This window comes from Silurus aristotelis (genome assembly GCF_946808225.1).
Source record: "Silurus aristotelis genome assembly, chromosome: 23".
NCBI lineage: Eukaryota > Metazoa > Chordata > Actinopteri > Siluriformes > Siluridae > Silurus > Silurus aristotelis.
The window spans coordinates 12,552,214-12,568,087 of NC_139596.1; the positions used below are offsets into that span (position 1 = coordinate 12,552,214).

The following is a 15,874-nucleotide window of genomic DNA, read 5'->3' on the forward strand; positions in this document are numbered from 1 at the left end:
GGAACATTTCAATCTAATAGTGATGTGTATAGTGTTTTTTCCGTGTGCATTTGTTTCTCTTGTTTTGGCATGTGTGAGTGTCTGCAGCCGTATATGAGAACAGCTACTCAGCGAAGCCATTCAGGAGGTGATGAAAACAAAGTGCTGTGGGGAGCGGCATGCATACCACAGTGTGTGTATACAGATGTGTCAGTCTACGCCCGTGTGTGTGTGTGTGTGTGTGTGTGTGAGTCCTTTGTTTTTGTGGTAAATAAGCTGAATCTTGCACCTGAATAACATGCATTTGTTTTTGTAATTGAGCGCATATATATATATATATATATATATATATATATATATATATATATATATATATATATATATATATATATATATCCTAGTGCTTCTCCACTCCATTTCACTGGCACACATAACCCCTCATTAGATGCCTAATGTGGGACCTCCTGCTTTGCCTCTGCATAATGTAGAGCATTTTCCTCTCCCGATTCTGTCAACAGATGGTCAACAGTTCTGCTCTGTTACAGATTGCATCACACCTGGAGCAAGCAATCAAACTGTATATCTAGCATTTGTGAGAGTGTCTGTGTGTGTGTGTGTGTGTGTGTGTGTGTGTGTGTGTGTGTGTGTGTGTGTGTGTGTGTGTGTGTGTGTGTGTGTTTTTGTAAGTGTGTAATTGGAAGCAAGTGATTTAAAAACAGAATTTTTTTGCAGCAAGTCCATTTTGCAGACAACCAACATGTGCTTCTTGAAGGATTAGTGATGTAGTTCAGTATATGACAAATCATCTTTGTTATTAACATTGAACAATTATTGTATATAAAAATGTATAACTCTTTAGAGGTCCTTAGGCATAAGCCTGTGTTTCACAGTCTATTATCTCATGTTTATGTAGATTTTTATATAAGTTCATGTTCTAAGCATTCGGTCTGTCAGCATTTTACCATCCATTTAGTGAAGCCATTCTGTAACTAAGACAGAGCAAATCATTCGGACACTGTGGATTTCCTGAGGCTTGGCTTGGGGAAACACAGCTGTAAGAGACATGTGAGGTCACCACAGATCTGCTGTCCATTGTGCTTACCAGAGCTCTGGAACATCATTAGTACAATGGGTGTGGAGGGTCTATAGCTTTTAACATCTTACATATTAAAAGTGCAAGACCATATTTTCTCTGGTCTTTTTTCTAAGACAGACATCTGGCATTGACAAGTCTGGCATGTATTGTCACTAAACATGGCATCTAGTTTCAGAGAAAGAGGCAATCAAACAGATGGGGAAAAAATCAGCCATGGACCTTTTCACACATTTACAAGACACGTTGTTTTGGCCTTATTTTGCTTTTTAGAGCTGTATTTTTTCCGGGTCACAGCATTTAAAATGAAACCGACACATTTGTACATTTACACAGAGATGCACAAACCTTGTACTGTACAAACAGAAATGTAGACAGCCAATCAGATTGTAATCTCCAAAATTCTAAAGCTTGTGGCCAGAAAAGAGTCCAAAAATAATCTTCCTGTATGATCTCACTAAGTGGCTCAGACAAAGCTAACAGGACAGACTGAAAGCTTGGAAAGCAATGTTAACTAAAAAAAAGCAGTTCAAGGCTAAAACTACATTCCTAATAAAAAACGTAGTTTTGCTGTAATAGAATGAACTCCTTCATAAATCCATATTCACTTCATATTCACTTAATTCAAACAGTTCCTGTGTGTCAACTGGTGTCAACTTTTTAAACTGGTTTTAAACTGGTGTGGATTTTATACTGGATTAATAAAAAAAAATGATGGACATTTTTAAACTGCTGTGCATTTTTATCTGGTGTCAGTGTGTAATTTTTACTGAACACTCTTCACATAGAATTGCAAATATGGCAGCTCCTGTTGGCATTTCCTGTTTTGAAATGAATTAACTGCGCACATCTCAACCATTCTGCTTGATACAGCAGGCTCTTTCTCCACTCTTCTCACTTCTTTCCTTCTTTTTTTTCAATTTTTTCCCAGATGTCTTTTTATGTTACGAGGATCTGAGGAGCACAGCGTCAGAGGCTGCACTTCACCGCTTCCTGTCAGCTTTTAAGAGCAACTTGGCACAGATAGTGGAAGCGGTGGATGCCTTCGGCCCTTCAAAGAGAGAAGGTGGATCAATGCCTGTCTCACACTCTCTATCTCTCCGTCTCTGTCTCTCACCTTCACTATGTCTTTATTTTGCTGTTAAACTGAAATCTTCTTTCTAAGCCCTATTCAGCTGGTGATCCTACGGGTGTTAAGCTTTTGAATGATGACCTCGAAAATTCCCACAGTTATTCCAGTATTGTGATTTGTGCCAAAAGTGGAGCAAAGCTGAGTACTTTATTGTTACAGTATACAGTTTATCACAAATATTTGCATACCCTTACTTTAGAATGATGAACAGTCATCTTTTTTTTCTTCCGTTCCTTTGCACCTGTTTCTTCCATTTCTGAGTAATGATTTTCACGGCTGGTAACGGCATCCCTAAACAGATTCCTGTCATCTCGTGCTACAGCTTATAGAAGGAGCCTATGTTTAATACTGCTCATAAAAATAACCGCTGACTTTGACTTGATGTAATATTTTGCAAATGAGGAATTCTGGTCAATTGAGAAAATTAAATATAAAGAGATGCACACACAATAATAATAATAATTATATATCTATATCCATCTATATCTATATCTATATATATATATATATATATATATATATATATATATATATATATATATATATATATATATATACACACACACACACACACACACACACAGACAAAAACATGAACATGATAAAGAGGACATGGCTTTGCATGGTTACATGTACATGATGTATAATGGCTGCATGTCACCATGGACAATAATGGCTGCATGTACAGTAAATCAGTACTGCTACAAGCTGCATATTGACTACTCTAAAATAGATATAGTTTAATTATTGTCCCTTGAGAAGTAATGCTAAAATGCTTGCTGAAATGTGAGGGGTGTACTTACTTTTGTGAGATACTGTATCTATATTTGGAGATTTGTACTCATTCAGCCACAAGGATGTTAGTAATGTGAGGCAGTTAATGTAAGGTGTAGACTGTCTCCTAGTTTAAGTGAGGGGAAAATATAGTAACTACATAAGACAATACAATTGTGTGCCTCCAATTTTGGGGTAAAAGTTTAGGAAAAGCACATATAGCTATGGAAAGTCAGGACAAACAAAGACTATAATCCTCCTTAAAAGTTTGTTGGCTTTGACTTGCTCATATTGTTTCATTATTTTTATCGGACTTTAGGCTCAATCTACATTAGGCTTTAAACAACACAGCATTAAAGTCTGTATCTTTTGTAACGTAACATCAGGGCATAAACATTTCTTGGCAATTGAGTCCCAGCACCATTTTTTACTCTATTATTCTCAATGTATTTTTGTACATTTCAGTACCCTGCCTACTAAACAGAATACACCTGGTCTATATTCTCTTAAACACGTTTCTCTGTGAAAATGAGCAGATGAGGGGAAAAGGCCTACTACCTAGGTGTGGCTTTAAATCTGCGTATTTGTTTTAAACATGTAAGCCGAATGTTTAATACACTCCTCTCTGCTGCATCTCGGTCACATTTATCCTGCTACTCCTTCATCCCAGAATCAGCCTGCTCCTAATACAATTGGCGTTTAGTTTTCCATTGCGAACACAGACAACAGCTGGTAGTGGAATCGTACATGCTTTCACACAGATGGGGGAGAAAATTACTGCAGCAGTCAGGGACATTTCGTCACAATGCCGAAAGCCGTCACATTCCTCCCCCATAACACCCCCCCACCCAGTCATTCACCCACTCACAAAAAAAAAAAAAACCCTTCAAGAAACACACCAACGCTTTTACTAATTTAGTCGCTACAGTTTCAGCTGTCATTTTCCACTCACTATTAACAGATTCTTTAATACGCTGTTAGAATATCAGCTTCTATTATTGTTGGAGGTGGCAAACCTGGCAAAAAGATTGCATATGAGAAGAAACGTGAAATATTTAGCCCTCAAACCTCCACCTCCACCTCCTCTCCTTCTCTCATAATGCTGATGGGGAAAAAAGTTAATTTAACGACTTCTTTACTTAGTGTCTACCATGGAAAATATTTAGCATGGAAAATAAGCAATGAAAATAAAACAATTAGTACAAAAATATATTTGAGTGTAACAGTCGAATATCTTTAAGTGGGGAAAGTGAACAACTTTAATACTTGGGAGTGTAACCCTTGGGAGTGTATTATGTTATATTTATATATTAATATGTTATATTTAGGAGTATAGGAATATATATAAGGAGTGTGTGTTTTAATAGATAAACATTTGATCATACATGACATATATATATATATATATAGCAAGCAATTTATTCATTGCATTCATAGCAACTTGTTTCTAACTAGTTAATCATTTGATTGTAATCATAAATATAATATATTATGTGTCAGGCAGTGATTCATTCAATGGGATGCAAAATCATGATCCTACTAAACAGCTACTTCAATTAGGGTACATCAATATTCGGCAATCAAATATTTATTTTTTAATAATTGGACACATACTTTATTAAAAATAAGACCTAAGACCGACAGTATTTAAAAGCTGGCAGCCTGCACTTTTCTTACCTCCACCACCTTCTTCCATATGAATACATTTTCTGTTTTGATCTCAACAATGCACAAAAATGCAAAATACTGAGTGGGCACCAATCAGAAGGGGGCATTTCTATGATGTCATCGTGTCACCTTCTAACAAAGTATTTTACAATATTGTAAACTACAAAAAACATCATAAATACTGCCTACCCCTGCATGTAACTTCTATTGCATGTTTTATTAAATGATTTTGATGCACCCCAGTGCCTTGGATTGGTATGTGGCCCAGAGTGAGTGCAAAAATGCATCTCTCTCCTGTGAGTGAAGGAGTGTGGGAGTTAGGGGAGTAGGGAGTCATTGAGCGTGATGTGGGGGGTTTAAAAGAGTGTTGAAGAGAGGGAGGGGTGCAATGAAAGAAGGAAGGATAGAAGTGTGTAAATGTGGGAGGGAGAAGGTGAGGCAATGAGGGAGGCAGTGAGTAAGAGGGTGAGTGAGAGAATAAGAGGGAACGAGTGAATGAGGCAGTGTGTGTGTGAGTGAGTGAGAGAGGAAGTGAGCGAGTGAGAGACGGATTGCAGGAGTGTGTGTGTGTGTGTGTGTGTGTGTGTGTGTGCCTGGAAATGCGTGAAATTGTGAGTGAATGAGTAAGTGAGGGAGTGAGAGAGGGATTGTGGGAGAGAGTGTGACGGTTCTGGCCGGAAAGGAAGGCAGGAAGGCTGGTGTAATGGAATGACTCAACAAAAAGCTAACACGTGTGTGCGAAAGGGTGTGACGTGGTGTGAACATGAACAGGCATCTTGTGTTAGTGTGTGATTATGTGAAAGTGTGCAGTGATGTGTAATAGCTTGGTATTGGTGTGGCGAAAGTGTGGATATGTGTGTGAAATAGGAAAGAACGTTTTGTCTTCTTTATGTGTAGAGGTGTGTTTTATATAAAACATATCAAAGGATAGGAATACATGATATAACTTTCATAAAAAAAAGAAAAAACTAAAAATCTTTACGTGTAGCACATTATTAATTCGCTGCATTAATAATTATACCAGTGAAAGGGCCTCAGAGTGTTAGTAAGACGTGTGTGTGTGTGTGTGTGTGTGTGTGTGTGTGTGTGTGTGTGTGTGTGTGTGTGTGTGTGTGTGTGTGTGTGTGTGGTTGGGGGGGGATACACCGCAGTTGGCCATGGTGTGTGGTTCTGCGAGTGTGTGAGTCATTTATCCGTGCTCGGTGTTGGTGTGTGGTTATGGGCGTGTGACAGACATGGACTGCAGCCCAGACCTCCCCGTATAGGAGCCTGTGGCAGCACAGGCCTGATTAGACTCTACTCAGAAGACTTGAGTGTTGACATCAGCCCTTAATAACTATATATACACACACACACACACACACACACACACACACACACACACACACACACACACACATGCACACACTATTACTGCATACTCTGGGATAATAAATGTGACACCCAGGGCTGTGTGACTGTGTGGTTGTGGCTGCACCTGTCACAAACATCCCACGTTGTATCCTGCACACTCTAAAGTTCACACTTCACCTCATGCTTCTTTTATTCTCCCCTGCTGAATTCAGAGGACATGCAGATATTCCAGTACAATTCAGTTACTACTTGTCTACAAAAAACATTAAATGCTCTTTCTCCCATTTCACATTTTTGTCAAGATTTTTGCAAATACTGTAGCTGAGCTAATAATGTATAAAAACATTTTTAAAAATGTACATTTTTGAACATGAAGCAAGTAGCAGATCCTCTGTTGCTGCTTATCCAATTACATGCTTTTGTGTAAATGATTTAGCTGAAGGCAGGTCATCAGATCAGAGACTAGCTACAAGGCTAGTGGTCTTGTTATGGGAACAAAACAAAACAATTCGTTTTATATGTACACAATCTTAACACAAATTATTGAACTTTTGACCTGTTGCACCTGGAATATAATAAAAGCCTCTAATAAATCGCTTTTCCCTATTGTCCAGAGACCATTAATTCAGATCCTGGTAGTGTTGTCTACTGATCAAATTTGGGTGGGACAGTTGCATACTCTGTCTTCCATGTCAATCACAGAGAGCATAGGCATTTGTTAGCCCATGTACATATACTGTACATATAAACACAGTAAATAGACAGTTTGTAGACAACTGTCCATAAGATTTGTATGTGTTTTTTGGGCATCCCATCCACATTTAGCCCCCTTTTATAATAATGTTGTAATAACCTTAATTCTCCACTGATCTACTAGACTTTGGAGTGGGGTTTTGGATATTTTTGATCATTCAGCCACAAGGGTGTTAATAAAGTCAGGTACCGATGTAGCTTGAGGAGGTCTGGGGTGAGTTCCAATTCGTCCCAAAGGTGTTCACTAGAGCTCTATAGCAGGCCACTCAAGATCTTCCTCTCCAACACATGTAAAGCATATCTTTATGGAGCTGGCTTTGTGCACAGGGGCATTGCCATCCTGGAAAAGGTTGGGGTCTCCTTGTTTAAGTGAAGGAAATATTAAATGATAGCACAATCCAGAAACATCCTATTCAACTGATTCTATACAATCCTATACAGTGATTCAACGTTTGTGAAAACAGTTTAAGGAAGAACCAGATATGGCTAGAAAAATCAGTTGTCCCGATACTTTTGTTCTTGTGTATATATTGTCACAAAGACAGTTTTTCTTTACCCCAGAATGCATCATGCTTATAACTGTTCATAGGGCTTATTCCATTAAGCATCAAAATACTTGTATACACATGGACTGTATGTAGCTGTATCTTAGTTGTTTTGAAGAGTTCATATGGCATCCATGTGAGCACTAACGCAGCCTGTTTTCTGTTAATGTCATGGCTTCCTTTCATGTAAACGCTCATTATATTAATATTTAACATGTTTAACAGTCTAGTGTATGTGGATTTAATTTAACAGAAACTCCACAGACTCTCTCTCCAGTCTGATGTTGATATTTATGCTTTTTTTTATGTGATCTCTACTACAAACTGTGATGAAGCAATTTTTTACTTTTATTACTCTTTACAGTTTTATGAATGTTCTTTAAAGCCGCTTCTTCCTAAGAAAGGTGCTACAGAAATAAAGATGATTATTATTTGTATTATATTTCCACCCTAGCCATGCGAAAGCCATCTGAAACACAAGACATAAGCCCTGCTTCACTTTCTTCCATCCCAAACACTGGAATGAGCAGCCTTCATCAGCTTTCCAACTAAAACACCTTCGCTTCTCTCTCTGTGCCGTTCCAGGTTTTCCTTAGGTGGCCCTGGTTCCTCAGGGCTCACTTTGTGTGTGTATGTGTGTGTGTGTGGTCTTGAGCAAGGCAGCCGCTAACCGCCCAAAGCTTTTCCTGTGCTGCTTCTCCCTTACACCTCTCTCATACCCTTTCTCTCTCTCTCCCTCTCTGTAAATCTATCTATTGCTCTCATTCTCTCACCCCCTGTGCCAAGCGCTCGCTCTCTGCAAAACTGCTCCGACGGCAAATATTTACACAACGCGCTGGTGGAATGCCGGCTTTTCATGGCCTGACGTGGCTCTGCAGAACGGGCTGCATCATTGCATTCAATCATCCGTATAATCTTGCCTCTCAGAGACACTTCTGCGGCCTTCTGGAGCATCTTCTTTTCAGTCTGGCGAACAACAGCGCGAGTATGGCAGTCATCCGCCGGCTACAGTTGCACCAGGAAGAACTTGAAGCTTGCGATCAAGCGCGTAACTCAGACTAAAATACCTCCTTCCCATTTGTCATTTTAATGGATTGGCAATGAAGTGCAAGGCGTAGCTCCTCTCTATTGTCTTCTATGCTTTATAATGAAGATTTGTTTTCATTTATACTGATAATTGACTGTCCTGATACACTCAATTACATATTATTCATATTCAATCAAGCGGTTTTAGACCAGATCCTCTGAATCAGTGAATGTTTTGTAGCTATTGTCTTTTAGATAACTACTTTATACAACTGTAAAGTTTATCTCGTCCGCAAGTAGAGTTAACATGATGACATGTTCACTAACATCTATTTACCCTCGCTGTAAGAGTGTTTTTTTACTCCTCTAATAAACCACACTGGTGTCTTTTAACCCCCTGGATTTATCCACACCTAATCATCAGCTGCTTAATAGCTGTTAGAAAAACGTCATCTCGTCTTTTTCTGTTCTTCAACACTCAAGCTTGGGCGAATCTGTGCATTCTATAGCTTTAGATTGTTGTTCTTGGCTGTAAGGAGTAAAATCCGATGTGGTCTTTTGCTGTTGAAGGGCGCTGGCTTCAAACGTTAATGTCTTGGGCAATTTGAGATGCTTTTCTGCTCACCACCGTTGTAACGGGTTACCGCAGACTTCCTGTCAGCTCAAACCAGTCTTTCCATTTTTCTTTAACCTCTTTTAAAAACAAGGTGCTCCTGGAGCAGAGAACTTTTTTTTTTTTTTTACTTTTATTTTCGTGCCATTTAATGTGTCACATTAGTGCACTGCAAAAATGAATCGTCTAAATATAAGAAATGAATGCATGATTTAGTAAGGTTCAGACTCGAAACAAGTCAAATGATCTTCCAGTGCAGTAAGATAGTTACACTTGGTAAGATTTCTTGAAATAAGAAAACATATCTAGGCTTTAAAAAAGAACAAAATGTCTTAAAAGAAGTATTAAAACAGTCGATTTAGTCTAATCAATGAAAAGATCTTAAAACCAGAGCTACTAAACAAGAGAATTCCCCGTAATTTGTGAATCATCATTTTATATTCTGTCTTAAAATGAGACAAAGCATTTAAGCTAAAAACAAGATTGCTATTAAAATCAAGATCATGCATGCGAATCGTCAACTAATATTTATTCATCTTGCAACGCAATAATTGTTGGATGCAAAAACAAAGCAAAATAATTACATGCTGCTTCTCAAAATACTTATTGCAACATAAAAGATTATTGAATATATTTTGTCATTACTGAACACTGAAAGATATTCAACATGAAAAACTGAAATCAAACTACAGAACAACTGAGTAAAAAGCCATAAGAACTTTGTAGAAAGAACAAAAAATAACAATGATACTGGATAATGTGTGGAAAGAGTTTGTGGTGACTGTATACTTATAATGTGTTATTAGGTTGTACATAAATGTGTTATTGTTGACATAAAACAGGGGTCTTCAATCTTTTCCAGGAAGGGCCAGTGTGGGTGCAGGTTTTCATTCCAACCAATCAATGGTCACACCTGATAGTCATTAAGAATGAAGATCATTAGATTTGAACAGGTAGAATTTGGTGTGGACTTGCTTGGTTGGAATAAAAACCTGCACCCACACTGGCCCTTTCTGGAAAAGATTGGAGACCCCTGACATAAAACAAGCATTTCGAATAAATGATACTAATAAACAAATTCCTAAGCGTGATTATTGAGCATTTTTTACTGGCCAACCTTAAAACCAGTTATTACACCCAAAATAAAGTCTTAAAAGATACAAGTACTCAAGTGATGTCTCTGATGGTAGATTTTGCAAGATATACGAACTAAGTAACAAACAAAAATAAATAATCTTAGAATGAATCATAATCTCGCACAATCTGCTGTATTTTATTTTCAAAATAAGATCAATAAGATTTTTATGGATAGAAATTAAATTGTAAGTCTTGGCTAGATGATGAGTTTTTGCCGTGTGACTGTTGTGTCTGTTCATATACTCAAAAATACTCAAACCCATCTGGCACAACAGCCATCACAATCTATACAATGTATGGATTTGTATGTGATCAATAAAATTTGAAAGTTACTCAGATTACTTTGAAGCTCTTTGGCCTGTATCATGCCACTGTAATATGATCCGCTGATTGGATTGCAATATTTAGCAGATTTACAGGTTTTGCTAACAAAGTCTATTTGGCTTTTTCTAGAAATGGTTTCTTCTCATTTTACAAAAAGTGAGTAATCTTAACCATCTTTTCACATTTAGTTCCATTTGTGTTGTGCAGCGAAGCCAGAAATGCTGTTCCAAACTTGCCGATCACACCAGAAGAAAATCACGTGGGTATAAATCACTAGGATATGAAAGTGAGGAAAGATAAGATGTCTCTTCTGACCTTTGAAATGTCAAGCTGAAGGACTGTTCAAACCTTCATTTATCTGCTCCGACTGTTTCAGAGATATAAAAGCACCTTGGTGAAAAACACAATTTACTTCAAAACTAGATAGTGCCTGCTCCTGAGCTTTTCATTTCCCAGCTACAAGTGTTTGTTATCAGGCTGTGTAACTTTTCTATAGAATACATTGAGCTCGAGGTGACTGCAATGGCTCGGTTATCAGCTAGTGCTTTTCCTTTGTCTTTTGCCTGTTATCACCATATCTGAGTGTGTCAGTCAATCCAAGGACCTGCCCCTGAACCTGCTTATCTCAGATGGTAGCACTATAACGTAGAGGTGATGTGTTCGGGCACTTAACAGCCAGTGAGCTGATACTGACTCGCTGAAAATTCACACAGGGCATAAGAGACCTGACGAATCCATACTGCCTCTGTCCTTTAGTGCATTCAGAATGAATGCTATTCCTCTGAGGGAGGGAATGATCATATTCATCTCTGGCAGAAGAGATGATTAAACATTAATGCTGGAACAATTCATTCTTGAATAACATTAATGCTTCTTAAATTGATCTAAAAATTATTTTTTAGACACGCTTATAAAATCAGTTTCATGAGTTCCAAATCATAAAATAGACAATAAAAGTATCCTATTCAGACAACAGTTTGTGTGGGTGGGATATTATAAGGCAGCAAGTGAACATTGTGTCCTCAAAGTTGATGTGTTAGAAGCAGGAAAAATGGGCGAGCGTAATCATTTGATGAGGGCCAAATTGTGACGGCTAGATGACTGGGTCAGAGCATCTCCAAAACTGCAGCTTTTGTGTGATGTTCCCGGTCTGCAGTGGTCAGTATCTATCAAAAGTGGTCCAAGGAAGGAACAGTGGTGAACCGGCAACAAGGTCTTGGGCGGCCAAAGCTCAGTTATGCACGTGGGGAGGGTCAGGACTGTTTTGGCAACAAAAGGCGGATCAACACAACATTAGGCAGGTGGCCATAAAGTTACACTTAATGTGCTTCTTGAATATCCCATATTCAAATTAGTACAATTAGTCCACATTTGATGCAGGACACTGAAGATCTTTCACTCCAACCCATGTAATTCATATCTTCATTGAGCTCACTTTGTGCACAATATCATTGTCATGCTGGAACAGGTTTGGGTCTCCTCGTTCAAATGAAGGGAAAATGTAATGCTGCCACATCCAAAGACATCCTATACAATTGTGTGCCTCAAGTTATATGGTAACAGTTTGGGGAAAAACCACACATAGCTGGAAAAATCAGTTGTCCCAATACTTTTGGCAATATAGTGTTAATCACATGAATAATAGTAGCCAGTACTAGTTAACTTTCTAACTCTTCCTAGGTGCTGAATGTTATTAATCATAGCTTTGGTGATTAAATAACGGGGGGGCTGGGGGTGGAGTTTTACATCAGAGATGGCAAGAGATGTAAGCTTATTTACATTATGCTCTATTTTATTTTGCGACGTGCAGCCCAGCTATTAAAAAGGACTGTTACAGCTAGGCCTGAACCAGTGGAATTCCTCTTTGCTTTGTCTCTTAGAAACTGATTTTTTTTGCATGCGAGTTGTGAGTTTCAAGTCTTTATGTATCCTGAATGTTTGCAATGCCACCACACAAAAAAATACCATTATCTCACCTTACACCTGTAATTTATTCCTTCAATGCTTTTCCATACGCGAGACGCATTGTGGCATGAAAGCGAGCGAGTTAAGGGGTTTTCCATGCAGCAGCTGCAGCCCTCAGTGAAAGTATTTCCTCTGTTAGTCAGGTGACATTGCCGAGGCCTGACAGAGATTTACAGCTCTCCTGACGCATACCTCTCCCCGTCTGAACAAACTCGTCTTTTATCTTCCACTCTCGATTTACACTCCCACCTTTTTTGATTCTCATGCTCAGCCTCTGCTTAAAACGCAGCATCGAAGGGTTGTTTGGAGTGAATGAGTAAAGTATGTTAACTTTCTTGTCTTATGCTAAAAACACTGCTGCACAAGTATGTTATAGTACAGTAATAATACTTCTGAACAGTGGTAATAAAGTCATTGTAGGTAACCGGGATATTGATAGTGCTGCTATTGGTGCACAGTTATGAACTAAAGGGATGCAGCGGTGGTTGAGGAACTGTCAGTGCCAAAATTTGCATGGTGTGCTGATTATACTGGTGTTTTTACCACTGGGCTTTTTCCAGTGTTTCCAGGGGTGTAATTGTAGAGTTTGTATATAGGATGTAGAGGATATGACGGAAAAATATAAGGTAAAAAGTACTTATTTGATGCATGATGTGATGTGTTTTTTTTTTTTACCAGTCCTGTGTTCCTGTGTTCCTGTTTGTGTGTGTGTGTGTGTGTGTGTGTGTGTGTGTGTGTGTGTGTGTGTGTGTGTGTGTGTGTGTGTGTGTGTGTGTGTGTGTGTGTGTGTGTGTGTGTAGGAGATGAAGCCCTAATGCAGTATGGCCATGATTTCCTGCATGCTGTGGAAGAGCTCCTGAAAGAGTGCACAGAGAAGAGGGAGAAAGCAGCAAATCAGCTGCACTCTCTCCAGCAGGAGCAGCAGCAGGCCGTTCAGACCCTTCACATCCTGCGAGCCCAGAGGAAGGAAGTGAGCACAGAAAAAACTCAGCTCCAATCTGGGTGTGCTGTGAACGCTCAGTGTGAGAGTGCTGCTGCTCAGGCTGGAAGTGCTGGAAAACCCACAGCTGCACCTCAACAGCCGTCCGCCATGCCGGTCGAGCGGAGACACAGAGCGATCCGAAGAGCTGTGTCAGTCTGTGTCTCCCGAAACAGCTCGTCTCAGGAAAGGGGGGTCAACCAGAGGCCGGGCCGGGAGGAGGACGAGCTAAAGAGGAGGGGTTCTTTCAGAAGCAAGAGGGCAGTAGAAAGACCTGAGTGGCAGACCTAGACATGTTGAGCGAAAGAGAACCTACTTTCATGTTAGCTCTCAAGTAGTGAGATAGGGAAGGAGGGAGTTTTGCTAAATGCTTATTAGGCTGCACAGGCCTGGTGGAAATGAAAGCATTTCAATATCAAGCAAAGTCTATGTCTATTTATTTCAGTTTTCAGGGCCGGGGTGAGAGGACGTCAAGCCGAAGGGGTCTTACAGGATTACACAGTAACACTCAGTTTTTATTCCTGTCCTTCAAAAAGCTATCAAGGCAGGTGTGCCCAACCAGGCTTACTCTTCTTATAAAATCTATTTCTATGTGTTGCCTTTGTTTGAATAGCTAGCATTCACTCTCTGTTTACTTAAGCAGTCTTTTTTTTTTTTTTTTTTTTTTTTGTAGGGAACTCTAAAGACAACATGAAACCAACCCTACCTTGTTAGTTCATGTCCCTGATCAGTATCAGCCACTTTAAATGATAGTATTCTTGATTCTTCCATTAAAATGCAACCGTGTCTTAGTCCTCAAAAAGAAATTTCAGGTTTTTGACTACATCAAATAAACAAAACCATAGCAAGTAAAAGGATCATGTCTTGATTCCCTCCCTCTCTCTCCCCCAGCTATCCGTGGATCAAATTTTTTTTTTAGCTTTTAATAAATGCTTCAGCCTTCCAAACCTCAGTAACCATTACAATCATCTGCATGTATTGATAAATGCTAATCACCTGTGATTGAACAAGTCTGTTCACAGCACAGCAGATCTACAGTTAGTGACACCCACCATGGACTATTTTGCTTAAGTCCCAATTGAAAGTCTATTTGTCGTACTTTGTCTTTGTTACCACTTGCACTTTGTTACCACTTTGTCACTTGCCTTCATTATTAAGAAACAACTATTAAATTGTATACATTTGACAATGCAATCTTTATACACTTTAGACAAAAAGTATTGGGACACCTCACTTTTCTAGCCATGTGTGTTCTTCCCCAAACTGTTACCACAAAGTTGGACACACAAGAACACAGGATGTCTATTTTTCCTTTAGTTGAACTGAGACCCAAATCTTTTCAATACCCCTGTGCACAAAGCCAGCTCCATGAAGATATGGTTTACATGGGTTGGAGTGAAATATCTCGAGTGGCCTGCTATAGAATTCTGATCCCAACCACATTGATCACATGATCACCTGATTGAAACACTGACTGCACACCAGGCCTCCTCACCCTACATCAGTACCTGACTTTACTAACACCCTTGAAGCTGAATGAGCACAAACCTCCACAAGCAATCTCCAAAATCTAGTGGAACATCTTCCCAGAAGAGTGGAGGTTATTATAACAGCATGACAGGACTAAATGTGGAGTGGGATGTTCAGAAAGCACATGCAAATCTTATAGTCAGGTGTCCACAAACTTTTGTCCATATAGTTTATATTTTATTTTGAGTAAATCATAGTTCACATGATCAGTTTGTTTATACATCTTTTCTGAGATTAACTCATTTTGCCCAAATGCTCTTGAATTAATGATTTCAGAATAGATTTTAATTTTATTTTTATTTTTCGACTTGATGAGGTCCATAGAGTGAAAACTCTGCAATCCAGTTAAATTCCAATGGATAAAGCCAGATTCAAGCCAACCATTGGTTCCTGGTTGAAAATTCAGTTACACCCATAATTCTAACATGGCACAATAAAATGTGTTTTTTTTGTTTCACGTTGCCTTGTTCTCTGAAAGTGCTCTGATTCTATATCAGTTCCTTCATGTTCCCTTTGTAAAGTGGAGCGATCTCCGAGCCGTTCAAGTTGTTTATTGCGCACTTGTGTGAATTGTTGCTTTTAGGCCACGGGATTCATTGAATATTCATGACTCTTGAATGTTCGTTACTGACACCATTAGCATATTTCTTCCAGATTAGGCCCTCCACCCACAGCAGGTCATAAAAGACGCCCCCCCTGAGTCCTCTATCTCACGCTTATTGTACCATACAGTATGACATCCATGCCATCAGACAGCAGCGCCGTTGTCCTCGTTTTTTTCCACTCTTCTCCTCTTTTCTCTCGCAGCCTCTCTCTCTACACAAAGGTAGTCATGGGACGCATTAGTCACCTCCGTGCATCTGTCTTTCTCTCTGACGGCTTGGATGTGAAAACAAAAGGCAGAGAGACAGAGCGAGAAGATGAGATAAGACGAGTAAAAAGCGAATGGAGTCATTCTTCTTTTTTAGCCCCGCAGCTTTTATGGAAAAAGTGCTTTCTCTTA

At 39.1% G+C, this 15,874-nt stretch overlaps 1 protein-coding gene across 1 annotated transcript in view; it reads left to right on the top strand.

Annotated features, from left to right (window-relative positions):
• The window catches only part of LOC310718128 (uncharacterized protein), a 78,371-nt gene extending 64,176 nt beyond the window's left edge, over nt 1–14,195 (top strand). The window contains exons 11-12 of the mRNA XM_083526700.1: nt 2,004–2,138; nt 13,163–14,195. Coding sequence (XP_083382826.1) covers nt 2,004–2,138; nt 13,163–13,632 — 605 coding nt within the window. The 3' untranslated portion in view covers nt 13,633–14,195. The remainder of the gene's footprint in view (nt 1–2,003; nt 2,139–13,162) is intronic.
• Nucleotides 14,196–15,874: the final 1,679 nt, after the last annotated feature.